General features: G+C 43.8%; 1 protein-coding gene across 1 annotated transcript in view; it reads right to left on the bottom strand.

Moving 5' to 3' along the window:
* HSPA12A (heat shock protein family A (Hsp70) member 12A) overlaps window positions 1–10,020 on the bottom strand; it is a 77,299-nt gene extending 67,279 nt beyond the window's left edge. The window contains exon 1 of the mRNA XM_060241554.1: window positions 9,678–10,020. Within this exon, the coding sequence (XP_060097537.1) occupies window positions 9,678–9,705 (28 nt within the window). The 5' untranslated portion in view covers window positions 9,706–10,020. The remainder of the gene's footprint in view (window positions 1–9,677) is intronic.
* Window positions 10,021–18,747: the final 8,727 nt, after the last annotated feature.

Below are 18,747 nucleotides of genomic sequence, written 5' to 3'. Positions count from 1 at the left end.
AGAGGTATTTACTAATAAGGAAGACAGGGGTGGTTGGCTGCTTTGGGCCCTCCCATGCAAACCCTTACCAGAGTGGTGGCAGTCAGCAGAAGGCCCTCCTAGGCACCTGCTGTGTGACAGGTCAGAAAAGGAATCGTCCCCATGAACTGGAAGTTGATTTATGAGCCTCTTCTCATGAGTTACAGTGATATTCTTAGAAAACATACTTGCGAATAATGGCAGAGGAAGACCCTAGTCCAGCATGGTGAGAAGAACTTGGCTAAGCAGAATAAGAGTGAAGCTTTCACTAACACTGTGGTAGAAGGGTACTAGTCACTATAAGATGCTACTGATTGCTTTATGAATCCTTTTGCCAAATGAGCTTCAAGAGAAAGGAGAAATGGAAGAAGGCAACAGAAGCTCTAAAGAGTGACAGGACAAGTTAGGATGGTCACTGTTGTATGGCAAGGAAGTAAGCAGTATACACTGTCATATGCATATTTTCCCCATAATCAAATGAAGTGAGAAACAGCTGCTGCTGGTAATAAGAGGTTAACAGACTGATGGATACTGTTGACATGCCAGAAACACATGTCTTGCAGGGCCAAAAAAAAGCTGAAAAGACTCAGAGCACATTAAATTATGAAACAAGCTAAGTCTTAGGAATCAGTACTATGACTTAAGGTTGCCAGATCCAGGTTGGAAAGTCCTGGAGATTTGGGGATGGAGCCTGGGGAGGACAGGGACCTCAGTGTCTGCTTGTTGCCTACTAAAAAGTACTATAGAGTCCACTCTCCAAAGTATCCATTTACTCCAGGGGAAGTTATCTCTGTAGATGAGCTCTACTTCCAGGAGATCCCCAGGTTCCACCTGGAGGTTGGCATTCTGTGAAGCTTGTCTCCCTTTTTTTTCTTCAATGAAACTGGAGCCATATAGGAGAGGATGTAGTAGACAAAAGGAGAGGCGGAGCATTTTAACACATATCTCTTTTTTTTTTTTGCTCTGATCAATGTACCCTTTTATGCATGCTGATATACACAAAGATGTCTGCATATTGGAGGCAGGTGAGCAGAATATGGAGCAAATTTATAAGGGGGCAGAACACTCAGAAGACTGTGTGCAAAAGTACATCCAGAAAAAGAAATTTCTAATCATCTTTTCTTTCAGAGAACAAACTGCTGCTGAATTTAACTCAAGTGCTTTAAATTTGCTCTCCAAATCCTATCTTCCTCCAAATGTTACAGCAATGTCTGCATCATCAGAACTGCTGCATCATGAACCATGATGCAGCAATTTGCCTATGGTAATTTCTTAATAAAGCACTCTCCATGATATTGTTTTGGAAAGTAAATGCTGTGGACAAATGCACTTTGCCAGGAAGACCATATGAATTATTTTATCCATTTAAATTTATCATTACATATTTAGATCGAATGAGATGCTCAGTGGAATTCCCGTATGTTAAAATGGTTTAAAGCATGGGGTATCGAGAGTTAAGGCTGAAACCCTATGCACCTAGAAGCAAGCCCCATGGAATATAATGGAACTTTTGAAAAGAGCATGCATAAAATCAAACCACAAAAGAGTTAGAATAATTCTTAGTCTCTTGCAACTCCTTCCTCAAGTTATAATTACCTTGGGACTAAAAAGTGTTCTCCATGTCCTGGCAACAAGCAGACTTTTTGGGGTTCCTTTATGGTGCATCTCTTGAAGGAACAGGACATCATGGGATTTTCTGTATAGACCTGGGTAGCTATATACTCCTACTGAAGGAAGTGGGGCAGGGTGCTGGCATCATTAGGGTGTCCCTACAGGGAGCCATCTTGCCCTGCTCACTTCAAATCCCTTCTGCTCCCAAAAGCCCCAGAACACACAAGGGCCTTCTCAGCTAACATCACTCTGGTCTAGGGCATCCAAAAAATATGAACCTAGACTATCGCCCCCCCCCCCCCACACACTTCTATCACCCCTTCGACTGGTGGAGCACTGAGAAGAATAAGACTGAGTTCTTAGTTGTAAATTGGCAGATGGTCTAACACAGTGTATGCTCCCAACAAGCAGGGCAAACCTGACACACAAAGGAGCCAGCACAAAAACAAAAGCCTTCCTAATGCAGCTACCTTATCAGTTCTTAACTTTACCTCAAGCCTAGCTGCTTGGAGGGAGCAACTCTGTTTAAGGGCCTCACTTCTCTGAGGTAACCAGCCTTGGGTCTAGGAAAGGAAGATAGCATATAATCAGTGGCATATGGATAGGGTTGCCAGGTCCCTCCTGGCAACTGGCAAGGGGTGGGCATGGGGACTTGCCAGTAGAAAGAAGAAAGCCTAGCTTGTGTTGCTGCCATCACACAAGAAGCGATATCATCATGCCAGGGACTTCCAGGTGAAACTCTGGCATTTAGGCAAAAACTCTAGGGAAAAACCAGTTTCTACCATAGTTTTTCTCCAAATACCAGTGTTGCCTGAAAGTTGCTGGCACGATGATGATATTTCCTTTGCAATGCTGGCAACATGGCCTAGCAGTGGAGACCCCTGCCTCCACCAATGGATCTGGCAACCCTATGACACAGACATATTACCCAAGCCCCTGCCTGAGTTTTTCAGAAACTTAATTGTGAGACTGGACCTTACGGATCCCCAAACAGTAATATTATATCTTGTCACACACTATTTTGTGGATTGTGTCTATTAAAATTTAATTTTCTTCCATGCTTCTATAGAACAGACAAAAATAGCAATGTGTTGGATTATACCTTCTTCATGTGACTTTCAAATGCAAAAGCAGCAAATTTGGTGATTAAAACTCTAAGGGCGTTTTCGCACTGACCTTCAAGTGGTGCGACCACCCTCCTCACGCCGGCGGATCTGCAGGGATTTCGCACCAGAAGCGCCGGCGCACCCAAAAGAGCCGGCGACTTCCGTCGCGAAACCAGCTCAAACGGAAACCGCCAAGAAGCAGGAAAACGTTTGAGCTGGTTTCGCGACGGAAGTCGCCGGCTCTTTTGGGTGCGCCGGCGCTTCTGGTGCAAAATCCCTGCAGATCCGCCGGCATGAGGGTGGTCGCACCACTTGAAGGTGAGTGCGAAAACGCCCTAAATATTTCTGCTTTCGCAATAGAGGACCCTCAAGTTCTGTGATTTGAATTTCAAGTTGCAGCGCTCATTTAATGTCTCCCAATTTCCTCTGCTTGTTTTGTATTTGTTTGTTTGATTTTCCCTTCCTTTCTTATGAAGCCTTATACCAAGACAGCCCATCTAGCTCAGTACTGTCTGCCCTGCCTGGCAGTGGCTCTGCTCTGCAACCAAGGGTCAAAAAAGATGGGATGGTGAGAATTTTATATAAAGAACTCTGCAGTGTTAAAAATAAAACAGCCCAAGAGATCAGATTCAGATCTGGACTGATTTAAGCTTTTTCCTTATTTCTGCATAACTGCTTTTTGGGGCAAACATACAGGACCTAAAAGCTATATAAGAATTTAGCATTGGTCCCCTCCGTAGACTAAATGCATGGCAATCACTTGCGCAAGCTACTCTGATTGGGGCAGGGGCTGTGACCTAGTAAGAGCATCAGCTTAGCATGCAGAACGTCCCAGTTCAGTTCCTGGTACCTCCAGTTAAAAGGTTCAAGTAGTAAGTGTTGCAAAAGACCCAGGGCCGGCCCTAGGGCCCACAGCACCCCAGGCATCCACTGCACCCCCATCCCCACTCTCCCAGTCATCCCTTCACAGCCCAGTGGCGGGAAGAAGTGGTGGAAAAGGGGAAGACAACAGCCATTGGGGTGGGGAAGGAAGTGGGGAGAAGCAGCGGCAAGGCAAGGGGGGAAGACAGCAGTGATTCAGGGAGGGAGGGGAAGGAATTTTTTTAAACAAAAGGTGGGGGTGCCCAATTTAGTGCCCCTCCAGGGCTGGCATTTTAGGCAAGCACCTAGTTTGCTTAGTGGAAGAGCCAGCCCTGAAAAGACCTCTGCCTGAGATCCTGGAAAGCCACTGCTAGTCTGAGTGGACAATACTGACTTTGATGGACCAAGATTCTCTTTCAGTACAAGGCAACTTCAAGCTGGAGAATTCTAGACAAGAGTCAGTTAATTTTTGTGAGCAGACAGCTGACACCAGACATATGGGACCAGGGCAGTTGCAAAAACCAAACTATCCAGAGAAGAAGCTGATTTGCAGCAGAATGATAGAGAGAAGCGTATCAACACCAGATGTGGTCAGTTTTAACCATTATCCATTTCCACTTCTTAGCAGCGTCTGACAAAGTGCATGCATAGAACGTGAGTTAAGAGCCTATACATATATGTTGACAATGTAGTGTTTGATAACACAATGAACACAAAATAACTTAATATGGAAGCAAATTATATGTAAGGGGTTTCCACAGAAGAAATGAGTTCAGCAACAGCCAGCCAGCACTCATAGGAGATGTACAGTGATAATATGAGGTTTCACCAAGACCCTGCTGTATCCATGGGTCTGTCTGCCTGATCCATTTATCAAGACTTGCCTTGCACCAGTCAGGAAAGGTCCAGGTTTCATGTCTGCCTGAACATGTAATGTTGAGCCCTTGTTGCTTATGCATTTTCATTCATTATAAAAATTTCAATACAGTATTAGAAAGTAACTAGACTATGTGGCACATGTCTACTGTGTTTCAGCCTTAGCAGTGTAAAGATCCTTCTTCATCAGGCTGTCCAAACACTGGGTACATCACCATCCCTGGTAAGAAGAATTGTTTCACAGTACCTCCATGATTCCTCTGAATGCAGCAGTCCAGTTCTGGGTATGTCTCCAAAAATGTTTTTTAGAATATGCATATCCAATCTAAATAATAGAGTGGAGATTCTTCATCATTGGAATCTTGCTCATTTTGGGTATTTGGGTATTCACATAATGAAAAGTTATCTTTAGGAAAATACACTTATAACAGTCCATCACTAGGTGGACACCCGCCACTTTGAAAGGCAGAAGGGCCTATGGACTGAAGTCCGTAACTTCCACATGTCACAAGGGGCCTAGGAAACAGATGCCGGGCAACAAACGTCATATTTTCAAGTTTTTAAAAAGCACTGTGTGGTGGACAGTCCCAGTGGCTTTTAAAGGAGAAATGTTGCTACTGATGTGCACAGGATAAATGTTCTCTTGATTTCCTCTTTGTAAAGCTCTCCAAGCTGCTTTTGGTAGTTTAAATAACAATTTGGGAGTCATGCAGATGCAGCTTCTGAAAGGTTAACTCTTACAGATTTCAAAAGTATGCATTGAGCAAGCAAAGCACAGCCCTATATGCTTATGTCATTACATTATACATCATGTTGATTTCTACAATAAAATTAAGTCAGGTTTTTCAGTATTTTTTACACCACCTGATCAGCAAATTTATTTACTAAATATATAGATCACCTTTCTTTCACAGCACTAACAGTTATTTACAATTCAAAATAATCACTATAATCCAATATATACAATCTGAAAGGAAAAATGGATGGGAAGCAAAGAGAAAAATAAGCAAGCTTTGGTATCATCATTGGTATCATTAAATAATGTAATGGTTGGATAAACACTAGGTGCAACAACCACTGGTATAGAGAGAGGAGCAGCCAAACAGAGGTGAAGGTGCCTCAGGGTTTCATCTCTTTACCAATGGAATGGTCACTAATGGAAGCAATTCCAGATGTAGAGACGACACATAGCAAATGTTCCCAGGCAGGCAATTGAATGGGTCTCACTGAATTCTATTTAATACAGTTACAACTTTCTGTATAATCTGTACAACTTTCCTACTATATTAAGAAATGTGCAAATATACTTACAAAAACTGTTATTCCCCCAGTTTCCAAAGCAAAATGATAATGTTTTTTGCTTTTGAATGAACTGTGGGAAAGAATCTATATAATTTACACCTAAAATACAGCAAGAATATCAATTGGGGGGGGGGGGGGGGAGGAAGAGGGCCAAATAATGGAGATTTTCATTTAATTTAAATAACTGATATCTAGTATGATATACTATTCCTTCATTTGTAATAAAGTTATCAATCTTGTTTCATGAAATGGTCCAATTTATTTGCTTGTTAAGATAAACAGAATAACTGAGGCTGAAGGTAGTAAGTGGTACAGTGGTGGTATGAAGTGAAGGAGGCCCATTCTGTTAGGTGCTTGAAACAGCTACATCATGTGACAGCACACATCTTACATATCAAGTACATGTGAATCAACCTGCCCCCACCAGTTCTCATACTTTACAGGGTTCTAAAACTTTACAGCAGCAAAGTTCCTACAGGTCATTGATTGCTTCCTCTCTCTTAAAAGGTTTTTCTCACCAGCTATACTAAATCTTAGCCTTTGCTTGATGCTGGGGACCTCCTGCAGTTTTTATAAGTACTGCTGAGTTTCACTCCTCACAGATGAGACTGATAGCATTAACACCCTAAAATCACTTTCTAGTGTTCCTGGAAAGGCCAGATAGAACAGGTTTCCCCTGTTTCGCTGAATTATCATAAACAGTCTGCATGTTAAAAAAAAAACACCTTATTTCAGCTAAACAGTAGCCAGTACAATACACTGAACATCTAAGCACACTGCTAGTCTGACACCACTCTTAAACCAGCTGAGATGCAGTTCTCTGGGTTGGTATTATCTGAAGCTCCAGCACAGAAGTTATGCTGTTTGGCTGAGACTGGAAGCACTGCAGTGCTGTAAGACCTGAAACCATAAAGATGATTAATATTCGGTGACTGCAGTGTTTTTGCTGTTTCTCTTTGATTTAGGCAGTTTCATCACTGAAGCATAGTTTAATAAGCAACAGATTTCATCACCATTAACTTTTCAATTTAAATTATTTTAGAAAACAGCATCACTCAAAAAAAAAATCTATGTTGCTTCCAGAGTCGTAAGAAGATAAACTAGATGTCAGCATTTCTTGTATGACAAATAGGTACTCTACTGAATCTCATGCCTGGAGAAGCCACCCTACTTTGTTTCATCTTAGTATGTCTTCGCAAGAATCACTGATCATGTGAAAAAAAATGCAGCATCCATAAAGTTAGTTAAATAAACCAGCTTTTCTTTGCTTTCCATTATTAGAAGGCTGTCCCTCTAATGCTTTACATATCTATTTCTTTTTTTAAAAAAACCAGCCCCCCCCCCCAAAAAAAACAGCCCAAACTGTTATTTGGGAAACAGATTTAAAAGATCTTTGGGGGAAAAGAGCTGGAAAAACAGGAAGCATCTGTCAGTGTATGCATATAAAAACCTTTTTCTCTTTTAAGATTCCCACATTTCAAAATCAATGCCCTCTGTTTTTGCTTGAGGTGCCCTGCATTTAAATTACTTTATTATGAACCATTCTCTTTCAGACTGCATGCTGATGAAGTAAGCCTTCAGCTAGTTAAGCTTCTGCCTGTCACACACAGACATGTAGAACTGTGCAGATCAGACTCAAAGTTACAAGAGTTTCCTGAAGCAAGTAGCATGTCAGCCACATCGCATACCTGCAAGGCCATTCCAGCTCACAAGGACTAAGGGTATCAGAATTCCAAACGCACTGGGTTGCTGTAGGAAAACTTACTTGCCCCACACAGAACCTTAGGAAAACAGGATAAGGGCAAGGGATATCCCATGCCCATGATTTCCCAGTTTTAATCTCCTCCCCTCAATCTATTCACAAATGTAGCAAACTAAACAGAGTCAATAGGTAAACCCTTGAGGATAGGGCACAGATTCCAACAAATACAAGTGTGTGTGTGCAAATGGGAACAGCTTGAGCTGGCCCTGTACTGTACATCAGTATTCTAACAATGGGACTGTCACTCACAACAACTACGCGGAATAATTAGTTATTTTATTGAGTGCTGAAAAATGGGGAAGAATGTCTTTGGAATATGAAATATCTATAGATCTGTTGTCAAGGAGTGGTGTTCCCTCACAATCAGACACTTTTAATAATCCTGCAGATAGGAAGCCATAGTTTGTGTCCAAAGTAATCCACTTTTTAAAAAATTAAGTAAATTAAGAACTGACCAAAAAAAACAAAGGAGGTGAAGTGGAGAGAATATCAAGTCAAATGAGGTTTTCTTGGTGCTTTTTGGTTTTTGAAGTCTATAGAGCTCCCTTACCTGCTAAACTGTCCAAGCTGTTCTAACTCTGAAACATTATCTGAGCTTGCCATGATAAGTGTCTAGGGACCATCTCCCTGAAAACTGCTGAAGGAAGCCACTTCTCTGTTCTCAGCTTCAAACTGTAGTTCTCTATTATCTCAGACACTGTTCCCCTGTGTGGCTAGGAACCTGAAGAAAAGCTTTCCCTTGCTGGAAAATGGTCTGCAGGAGACAAACGGGCAAGAAAGCCCTCTCTGCAGGGTGGCCCCTGCTGTTCCTGATTCTGGGAAATCACTGCATTGCCACCAGCTTGAGTGATCTCTGGCCCGGAGCCCCGCCCAGCCGCAGAGCACATGCAGCGCATCCTCCTCCCGGCCTTGCCGAAGAGACGCGCCGCGGGGGAGGGGCGTCTAGGACTCCGCCGCATTGCTTTTTTCGTCCGGAGCCTATCGCCTGCCGTGTCTCCTCCTCCGAATCTGGTGCAGTCCTCCCCTTCCCCAGACAGCCTGGGATGACCGGTCAGCGTCTTCTGAAGAAGGGGGGCTTATGGCTGAACTCCTGCGAGCAGCGCTTGTAAGGGAGCGGCAAAAGGAAACAATGCCAGGCCTGAGAAAATTCCTCATGCAATAGCCGGTGTCAGAGGATAGGACCTAGGGGAGCCCGCGCCCACCTTGGCGACTCGTGCAGTCATGGCCTACTGAGATTCCCATGCTATGCCGCTGCTGCAGGTCGACTTCCCAGCCCCATTAGTCCCCAGATGCTCGCTTTCATAGACTCCTCAGCGCCTGCTTGACGTCGTGTGTCTCCGCGGCGCGCGCTGCAATTAAAAGCTCGTTGTCCAGACAGATCCGCACAGGGCCAATTTACAAATGAGAAACCTCCTGTCCCGTCTTACATAATCTTGTTGTGTCTGAAGCTGAAGCAAGTTCCATAAGCACTTTCCACCTTATTGGTGGATGCGCCAGGACAAAACACGGATATTTGTTTTTCTTCCAATAATTCATACACAGTCGTACACATATTTACACCTATGGATATGTAGCGTTGTATTTCCTATCGCCATTTGCACTGTATGCAGTTACTCCCCATACACTCCATATGAGCATATATTTATGCATGCATGGGGGCGCAGTACACTATTCATACATCTCGTGTCTGCATAACACTGCATTTATGTACAAGTGGCTATAATATTATACTTACACACTTTCGCCCACATACACTAAGTATTGCTTCGGTCCTGCTCGTACTTATCTGTGTTATCATTTCGTTCCTAATTCTACAGTCACTCTTCTGGGTAGACGCAGGCAAGTACTAGATTTATCCCTGCGGCGTATACCGTTTCTCTCTCAGGGAAAATGCTGCATTGGCAACATGAGGCGCTCAGCAGCAACTCCTGGCTCACAAGGTAGCCGGCGGGGGCGATGGCAGACAACTCGCCCAGGACAGCTCCGGCCCCCACTCCGCACCCCCATGAGCCGACCTCAGCACGGCATTCCCAAGCAAGGCTCCTGCATTGCAGAGAGTCTTGGAGAGTCACGATTTTCTGGAAGGCGAATCCACCACCCACCCAAGCCCCCTCCTCCCCTCCCCCCGCCGGCACCGTTACCTGCCGTGACGCCTTCGGTCCCCGCCATGACTGGAGGCGTCTGCGGCACCCTCAGCTGTATCCTTCAGCTCCAGGAGGCGAGAGCAGCCGGGAGGGGAAGGAGCGCTCCGCTCACTCCGCAGCCTCAGCCATCGGGTGTGCGGCAATCCTGCAGCAACTGCTTCTTTCCCAGATCTGCCCACTCGGCCCAGGCTTCGCTCCCAGATCTGCCTCTTTCCCCACCCACCACTGGCTGTGCCAGCAGCCAAAGGGAAGGCTTGGCGCTTGACCCGGGCGTTCACAAGCCTTTCTTCCCTGCTGCAAGACTCCGGCTGCTCAGATTTCTGCAGCGCCCCTCCCCTTTGAAGTGGGCTGCTTGCCTCCCCCCGCGCCCGCGCGCACTAGCACACACGGGAATCAAGGCTGCAGTTGACAAAGGCGCAATTACAACGAGTCCTCCAAGAAGCAGGTTTGTGTTTCCGAACCACAATTCCGCACTCCCCACCCACCCCCAATTGTCAGGATTGCCTCCTCCCTTTTGAAAAATCACAGCTAATACAGAACAGGCTCCCACACTTAAGGAGTCTGCCCACCAGGCATCCCATGTGAATGCCAGGGTCAAACACCACGACTAGGAAACTTGAAACGAGGAAATGCATAAATAAACCAGATAATAGGTCTAAGTCCCACACAAGTACATTTAGGCCATTGTAGGATCCTCCCACAAGACAAGCATCAGGTAGTCTGGTTGGTCAAAAGCAAAATCCAAAATCAGAAGTCCTTTTATTAGGATCAACCAAATGACACAGACCAGGGTGCAAGCTTTCTGGTTCCCTTGAACTCTTCATCAGGGTGGGTTTTTTGGGGGGAAAGGGGGAGAGAAAAAAATTGGGTGTTTCAGGCCATTCTTGCCAGTACTCTCTTGTGGACTAAATTTTGTATATCTCGGATGAGAATAATATAGATTTCTCCTTGTTATGGGCATGTCAGAGCTGTATAAAGTTATGCACACCATGGGAATGCACTAGCCCTGTAGCCAGAAATTTTGGGGTGGGTGGGGCATAAAATTCTGGGTGGGGGGGGCCATGGAGGCTTGGCTGCTTTTTCCAGTGGCCAGCTGCCTGGCCCCAGCTTGCTTGCTCTCACGTTCTTGGGGGTGGGAAGAGCCTGGGGGGGGGGGAGTGGCAGCAGGGAAAATGGGGCTGTGGGGAGAGCCTGGGGAGAGCAGCAGCAGCAGAAAGGTGGGACGACAGCAAGGGGGGCACTCGCCCACAGCCTCTTAGAGCCCACTGTATTTTCCACCATAATGGGCCTTATTCCTAGTTATATATAATTATACATAAACAATCATCTAACATGAACACGTAAGCATGAACACAGACAATCATTTATGGTAATCTGCCTTGTCTATTATATCTAACTATGCTCTGTTCTATCTATTGCAGTTGTCAAACAGAACTTACATAGGATTTGTTTATATATACTCTAAATTTTAATTTCTATTTTATCTATATTATTTTCTCCACTGCTTCAAAGCTAACATTTTATTATTACAAACATGTATTGCCTGATTCTGTCTCTTAATCATTCTCCACATTAACAATTCAGTCCTAGTTATCAGGTTTATAGTAAAAAATACACCCCATTTTCTTGGCATTCTAAATTCCATCTGTGATGTAAATAAAGTGCTAATTTTGCCATTGTCACATGCTCAGTTAATTTGTTTTTTTCAGTCTGTGAATTCTGGATATTTTTCCATTTAGATACAAATATCACCATTGTCATTGTTACCATATATTTGAATAGCTCACTGTGGGTTCTTGTAATGTTGCTTGGTAAAAAATTTAATATGTTTTGATCCATCATAAACTTACATTTTAATACCTTTTGTATCTCTTCATGGATCGTTATCTAATATTGTTTAACAAGTGCAAATTTAATGCAAAATGATTTTTCTCAGTGCCTTTTCTTTTCTTTTTGCTGCTGATTAACATGGCTCCTGTTAGGATAATTGCCTTTGCTGCTCCAGCTTTGGTGCTAAAGGGCAAAGGCGGGTGATGGCAGTGAAGAAATTATTGGACAGATGCCTTCTTACTATGTCCCCACCAGACCCTTCAGTCATGTGGGGTGGTAATTTGCCTCTGCCTTGTACAGAGACATAAAAAGGCAAGCTTGATGTGTTGTCTGCTCATTTGCTTTAGCACCAAAGCACAGGTGAAGTCCTCCTGAAGAAACAGGTATTATGGGAAATTGGTACTATAAGTTAACAGCTCCCTTTCTTCTTCCACTGTCATCCATCTGTCATGCAGATGGGTGAGGGACTGAACTCACGGCCAGGCAATTGGATGTTCTGATAAAGCCCTGTATGAATTTTTTTGGTTGACTTTGTTATCAATATATGTCACCCTGGTTGATTTGACATGTGCTATCTATTCATTAAACATGGGTGTCTCTGGAAGTCCAATGAACACTAGCTGATAGTAGCTTTTCCCTTAGCAATATTCAGCTGTACCTGATGTTCACCAGTGACATGTGTTTGTACTCAGTAATAAGTGTACAAGTAGTGAGTGGGTGGTGCTTTGTCACATTGAAAAAAGTCTGTATGGTTGCTGAACAGAGATATTACCACATGAGCTACAAATGTTCCTTGTCTGGGCTAAATTTCATTTTGTGATGCATGAAAAGACTCTCCGGAGTGCCAAAAATGCTCTATTAGTAATCTTGTAAATTATTCTTACACAACAAAGGAACTTACAAAAAATGATCCCAGTTCTTTTCTCTGTCGACTCTGGAGGACAATCAGTGTAAAAACAAACGATGCTGCCTGCCTAATCCCAGTTTTGTAGGGGCTGGCTGATGAAGAGAGAAATGAAACATCTCAGCAACTCTGCTCTAATTTTGCTACACATATTTCAAAGATGAGCCCTGGCACTGAAAACAGGGCTTTAGGTCAGATGAAGCCAAGGGAACGCCCACTGTACAAAAGGGGATTTATGGGACAGAGCTGGCTTTACAGTACAAGAAAGGAAGGAAGAGCAAGTTTTGGAAATATCTCTGTTCTGAACAGCAGCAACAAAAAAGGGTTTCAGGCTCAGCACTTAAATTAGGCCTCAGCTGCCTCAGCTACAGAACCCCCCCACTATTCATCATGCAGACAGAAATTCCCAGGGAGATAAGGACAGCATGCCACCCCATTCCATATTCCTTTCTCTTCCCCATACCATGGTCCCAGGGAGCAACATCTGGCCTAAGGCCTGCCACAATTATATATTTAGAATCTGATTGAAAACTCACACAGCATAGGAAACAGGAAACTGGACAAGTTTTGTTTCATGCTACAGTTTCCTAGCAAGAAAAAACTTTTGCAAAGCCCTAGATACATATCAGATTATTGTTGATCTGGGGTGTTGGGAGGGGGGGAAAGTGAGGACACCAATAAAAATATATAACAGGAAGTCAAAATTCCATAAGAACATAAGAGAAGCCATGTTGGATCAGGCCAATGGCCCATCCAGTCCAACACTCTGTGTCACACAGTGGTCAATTTTTTTTATATATCTATATCTATACACACACACTGTGGCTAATAGCCACTGATGGAACTCTGCTCCATATTTTTATCTAACCCCCTCTTGAAGCTGTCCATGCTTGTAGCCGCCACCACCTCCTGTGACAATGAATTCCACATGTTAATCACCCTTTGGGTGAAGAAGTACTTCCTTTTATCCATTTTAGCCTGACTGCTCAGCAATTTCATCAAATGCCCACGAGTTCTTGTATTGTGAGAAAGGGAGAAAAGTACTTCTTTCTCTACTTTCTCCATCCCATGCATTATCTTGTAAACCTCTATCATGTCACCCTGCAGTCGACGTTTCTCCAAGCTAAAGCACCCCAAGCGTTTTAACGTTTCTTCATAGGGAAAGTGTTCCAAACCTTTAATCATTCTAGTTGCCCTTTTCAGGACTTTCCCCAATGCTATAATATCCTTTTTGAGGTGCGGTGACCAGAATTGCACACAGTATTCCAAATGAGACCGCACCATCGATTTATACAGGGGCATTATGATACTGGCTGATTTGTTTTCAGTTCCCTTCCTAATAATTCCCAGCATGGCGTTGGCCTTTTTTATTGCAATCGCACACTGTCTTGACATTTTCAGTGAGTTTGTAAGGAAAGCCCCCTACTTTTCATACATATGGACATCGTGATCACCAGTATGGTTGCCAGGATGCCTGGAGTTTTGACTCTCACACATCTGCTCTAAGAAGTGGACTTTACTTACAGTTTCTAAGGCTTATGTGGATACTATAAGCCTCAGCTTTGCAGCTGCACTCTACATCTCTGATGGGTATTAGATGGGTATCAGAACTACAAATGAGTTCCAGCTACTCCTTGTGTGCCCAGTCTTGGCCGCTACAGTAAAGGAAGCCATGACACCATGAACTGTACAAGCAGTTTCCAGCCTGTTTCCATGAACCAAAGGCTAACACCACCAGAAACCATCTTGTTTTCCTGATTCCATCTCCAGCATCTGCTTCAACTTTTGCATAAGGCAATCAAGCTTATCCAGGCATGGATCCTGCCAGACCACTCAAGCCTTTGTCTAAAGAAACCCAGGACAAAGACTGGTGTCAGTAAGAAGATAGAAGAAAGAGGAAGACCATCTTCAGCCAAGAGCCAAGTCTTTTGTCTAACCCGGGGGATACCTAGGTCAATATTTGATTCTCTATTGTCACCTTTTCAGATAAGCCCATCTAATCTTAAGTGTTCCCCACCCAGTAATCACTTCTTCCCAACTGACACCTTGGAGCTACCCCATGGCCTGTTTCAATCTGGAAATTCTTTTAGGTACCCAGGATCCAGGCAAGTTCACTGGTCAAGACAGGTACCCAATTGGGTGCCACTAAGGGACTTGCTATTGGCTCTGCAATAGTCCAGCCTTCCTGGTCATTGCAGAGCCTCCCCTTTCTCCTCCCTCTGACCTCCCTGCCCTTGAGGGCTCAAGGGAGTCCTTATAACCTCTGACCCAACTCCACTCATGTGTGCTTCTATCAGCAACCCACCTTCCGCTGCATAGATCCATTCCCGATTCCTGATCAGTTTCGGGTCCCTTACCCATTTCATAATGTGTCAACCATTGGCGCCTTCCTTGAAGACTGCGATAGGTAATATTGCCCTGTGTGTCTACCCTTATATGTTCCCCTATCCATCTATCTATATTTCCTAGGACTGTGTGAATGTGTGATTGTATTTTTATATTGTATGGAAGACTATATTTTTCTTAATAAATTATAATTGGTTTTACTAAATTAGAGTCCAAATATTTAAGCATCACTTTTCTGGACGTGTATTCTTGTATACATTGGTAAAAGATTCCGAGTGAGCCAGGTGCCCACCTAACTAATTCCCCAACCTCGTTTGGAGGGCATTCAGGCTTACAAGTTATCTACCACGACCCCAAGATCTCTCTCTTGGTCAGTCTCTGCCAGTTCACACCCCATCAACTTGTATTTGTAGCTGGGATTTCTGGCCCCAATGTGCATTACTTTGGCCACATTGAACCTCATCTGCCATGTTGACGCCCACTCACCCAGCCTCAACAGATCCCTTTGGAGTGCCTCACAATCCTCTCTGGTTCTCACCACCCTGAACAATTTAGCATCATCTGCAAACTTGGCCACTTCACTGCTCACTCCCAACTCCAAATCATTTATGAACAAGTTAAAGAGCATAGGACCCAGTACTGAGCCCTGCGGCACCCCACTGCTTACCATCCTCCACTGCAAAGACTGCCCATTTATACTCACTCTCTGCTTCCTATTAATTAGCCAGTTTTTGATCCACAAGAGGACCTGTCCTTTTACTCCATGACTCCCGAGCTTTCTAAGGAGCCTTTGATGAGGAACTTTATCAAAAGCTATCTGGAAGTCAAGGTAAACAACATTTATTGGGTCCCCTTTGTCCACATGTTTGTTCACCCCCTCAAAGAAATGTAACAGGTTAGTGAGGCAAGATCTTCCCTTACAGAACCCATGCTGAGTCTTCCTCAATAACCCGTGTTCAGCAATGTGCCTACTCATTCTGTCCTTGATAATGGTTTCTACCAACTTTCCCGGTATTGAAGTCAGACTGACTGGCCTGTAATTTCCAGTCCTCAGGAACAGAGGCATATTTCAATGAAAGATTACATATTTTTGTCAGGAGATCCACAAGTTCAACTTTGAGTTCTTTCAGAACTCTTGGATGTATGCCATCCGGACCTGGTGACTTATTAGTTTTTAATTTGTCTATCAGTTATAGGACTTCCTCTCTTGTCACCTCAATCTGACTCAGGTCTTTCAACACCCCTTCCAAAATTAGTGGTTCTGGAGCAGGCAAACACTTCTCGTCTTCCACAGTGAAGACTGAGGCAAAAATGCATTCAGCTTCTCAGCTATTTCCCTATCCTCCTTCAGTAATCCTTTTACCCCTTAGTCATCCAAAGGCCCCGCTGCCTCCCTGGCTGGTTTCCTGCTTCTAATATATTTGAAGAAATTTTTATTGTTGGTCTTTATGTTTTTTGCAATATGCTCCTCATAGTCCCTTTTTGCCTGCCTGATCACAGTCTTGCATTTGATTTGCCACAGCCTGTGTTCCCTTTTATTAATCTCACTTGGACTAGCTTTCCACCGCTTAAAGGAGTCCTTCTTTCCTTTTACAGCTTCCATTACTTTGTTTGTTAACCATGCAGGCCTTTTCTTATACCTATTTGTGCCTTTCCTAACTTGTGGTATATATTTTATCTGAGCTTCTAGGATTGTAGTTTTAAATAGCCTCCAAGCTTCCCCAAGGGTTTTGACTGTATTTACCTTTCCTTTCAGTTTCCTCTTCACATGCATTTACAACCCCCTTTCTTTTAGTTCTTGAAACACGAAACACAAAACCAAGTAGCCACATACAAAACAGACATTGCCAAGCATGGCCATCTTTTTGAATGTCAAGCGCATGATGACATTAATCTGTATCAACTCAGGTTGCCTGATTTACAGCCTGGTTGTAGGGATTGTGAATGATGCAGGAGGAGCATAGTAGAGTGTGTATTAGAGTATGTATCACAAATGGGTTAAAAAAACCGATTTTTAACTGAAAGTTTTAACATCTTTTTTTTTAAAATGATGGAACTATCAGCATAATCCTATTTTAGGTTTACATTAGCTGGATGACAACAGTACTGCTGCTAAATCTTCTTGTGCTGGGAGAACAAAACACTGTGCTAATTTACACAGGCACAGCAAGGCTTAATGCTCGGCTAGTGTGGTACATGAAAAAACCTCTAGATTAAGGGGCAAAACAGAGCAGCATAGAAAATATAGTCAGAGACAAGCAGAGCTTAATCAGAATCTTACCCTCAAATATGAGATCACAACTGGAGTAAAAGGGGAGCCTGAAATGGCTGCCTTCCCCCTATACACCCCAACCAGATCAGCGAGTAAGATACTGACTCAGTCACTGAAGAATATCAGTATATAAACTGCAGTAACATAATATAGCTCATATAATAATGCATATCACCATTTTATGTGGCATGAGTTTATATCTGTCTGTGGCTCTGGGTCCCAGTCTAGTAGGAAATTTGCTGATGGAGACAATTGCACATATACTAAAAGTCAACACCACCAACAAATATAGGAACAGCAGAGGAAAACAACTTGTGTGTTCTTAGATCCTTTACAAGGATTTTGCTCCAGGACATCCACCCAGAATCTTAATTCAAGTGCTTCCAACTGAGGCTATGAGGAAAATACACTCACACATAAACAAGGAGAGAACCACCAGAGAGGATGAAACAGTGCCTCAAAGCAGAGCTCACAAACTTCCCCCTCCTCTCTCCAAGCACCTCAAGATTTGCAAGTTTCAGAAACTCCCTTTGCCAAAAATTGTTTCTTCTTACTTTGCCATATAATATAGAGAAGCCCGTCTCTTAGCCTGTTTTTATTTCATGAGAGTTAGTAAGATCTCCCATAAACAAAACTAAGAGCATATTTTATTAATTTATATCCCATTTTTTCTTCCCAGTAGAGACCCAAAGCGGCTCACATCATTCTCTTCTCCTCCATTTTACCTTCACAACAACAATCCCGTGAAGTAGCTTTGGCTGAAAGTGTGTGCCTGGCCTAAAATCACCCAAGCTTCCATTGGCAGAGCGGGGATTCTAACCTGGGTCTCCCAGACCCTAGTCTGACATTCTAACCACTACTGGCAGAGCTGCACTCTGAGGCATGCATGAAGCTGGGAGCCTGCTGGCCACAAATCCTTAAATGAAGGTGAGTTCCCCCCTGGCCCTTGGGAAGGTGGCACTTCTATTGTGAACACCAGCTACTGCTCTACTTATTGCTTGTGCTGCCCAAACACTCATGAAGATTCCCTGTACAGAGACAATCATACATGAGAGTTTCAAGTGGAAAGAATGGGAAGTATACTAACATCAACATCATTTCCCCCAATAAGTGAATCCAGAAAACACAGACACCATGAAAGCAGTGCACAATGAATTAGGAAATGGGGAGCTTGGCTGAGTGGTGCAGTGGAAAAGCAATTGTTCATTCACAGTGTCCATTTCAATGACCACCCATTATATCTCACCATCCCCAATACCTTGAATTGAGGCCAGTACCTGAAGGCAACCGATGGAATGACTGCAGAATGGGAGTTAGGGTGACCATAATGTCTGAAGGCCAGCCAGGGACACGTTGGGGGGGGGGAAGGTAGGGGTGCGCGTGCGCCGCCGGAAACAGGAAGTGACGTCACTTCCGGTGACGTCATGCCACCACAGGAAACAGGAAGTGACATCACTTCCTGTGACATCATTTCCCCGCGTCACCTGCCGGAAATGGGAAGTGACATCACTTCCTGTGACATCATTTCCCCCAAATGACATCATTTCCCCCAAATGCCACTGCCGGAAACAGGAAGTGACTTCACAGCACTTCCTGTGACATTCCCAAAAATCCCCCAAATATCACCGCCGGAAACAATTTTGTTCTGAAATCCTGTATATACTTCATCAGTATATGGGATAAGGCACTTTCTCAACTGTGCTGCATAATGCAGC

Source organism: Heteronotia binoei, chromosome 6, assembly GCF_032191835.1.
Source record: "Heteronotia binoei isolate CCM8104 ecotype False Entrance Well chromosome 6, APGP_CSIRO_Hbin_v1, whole genome shotgun sequence".
Classification (NCBI taxonomy): Eukaryota; Metazoa; Chordata; class Lepidosauria; order Squamata; family Gekkonidae; genus Heteronotia; species Heteronotia binoei.
The sequence above is the reverse complement of the archived record's forward strand: the minus strand, read 5'-3'. Positions and strand labels throughout refer to the sequence as shown.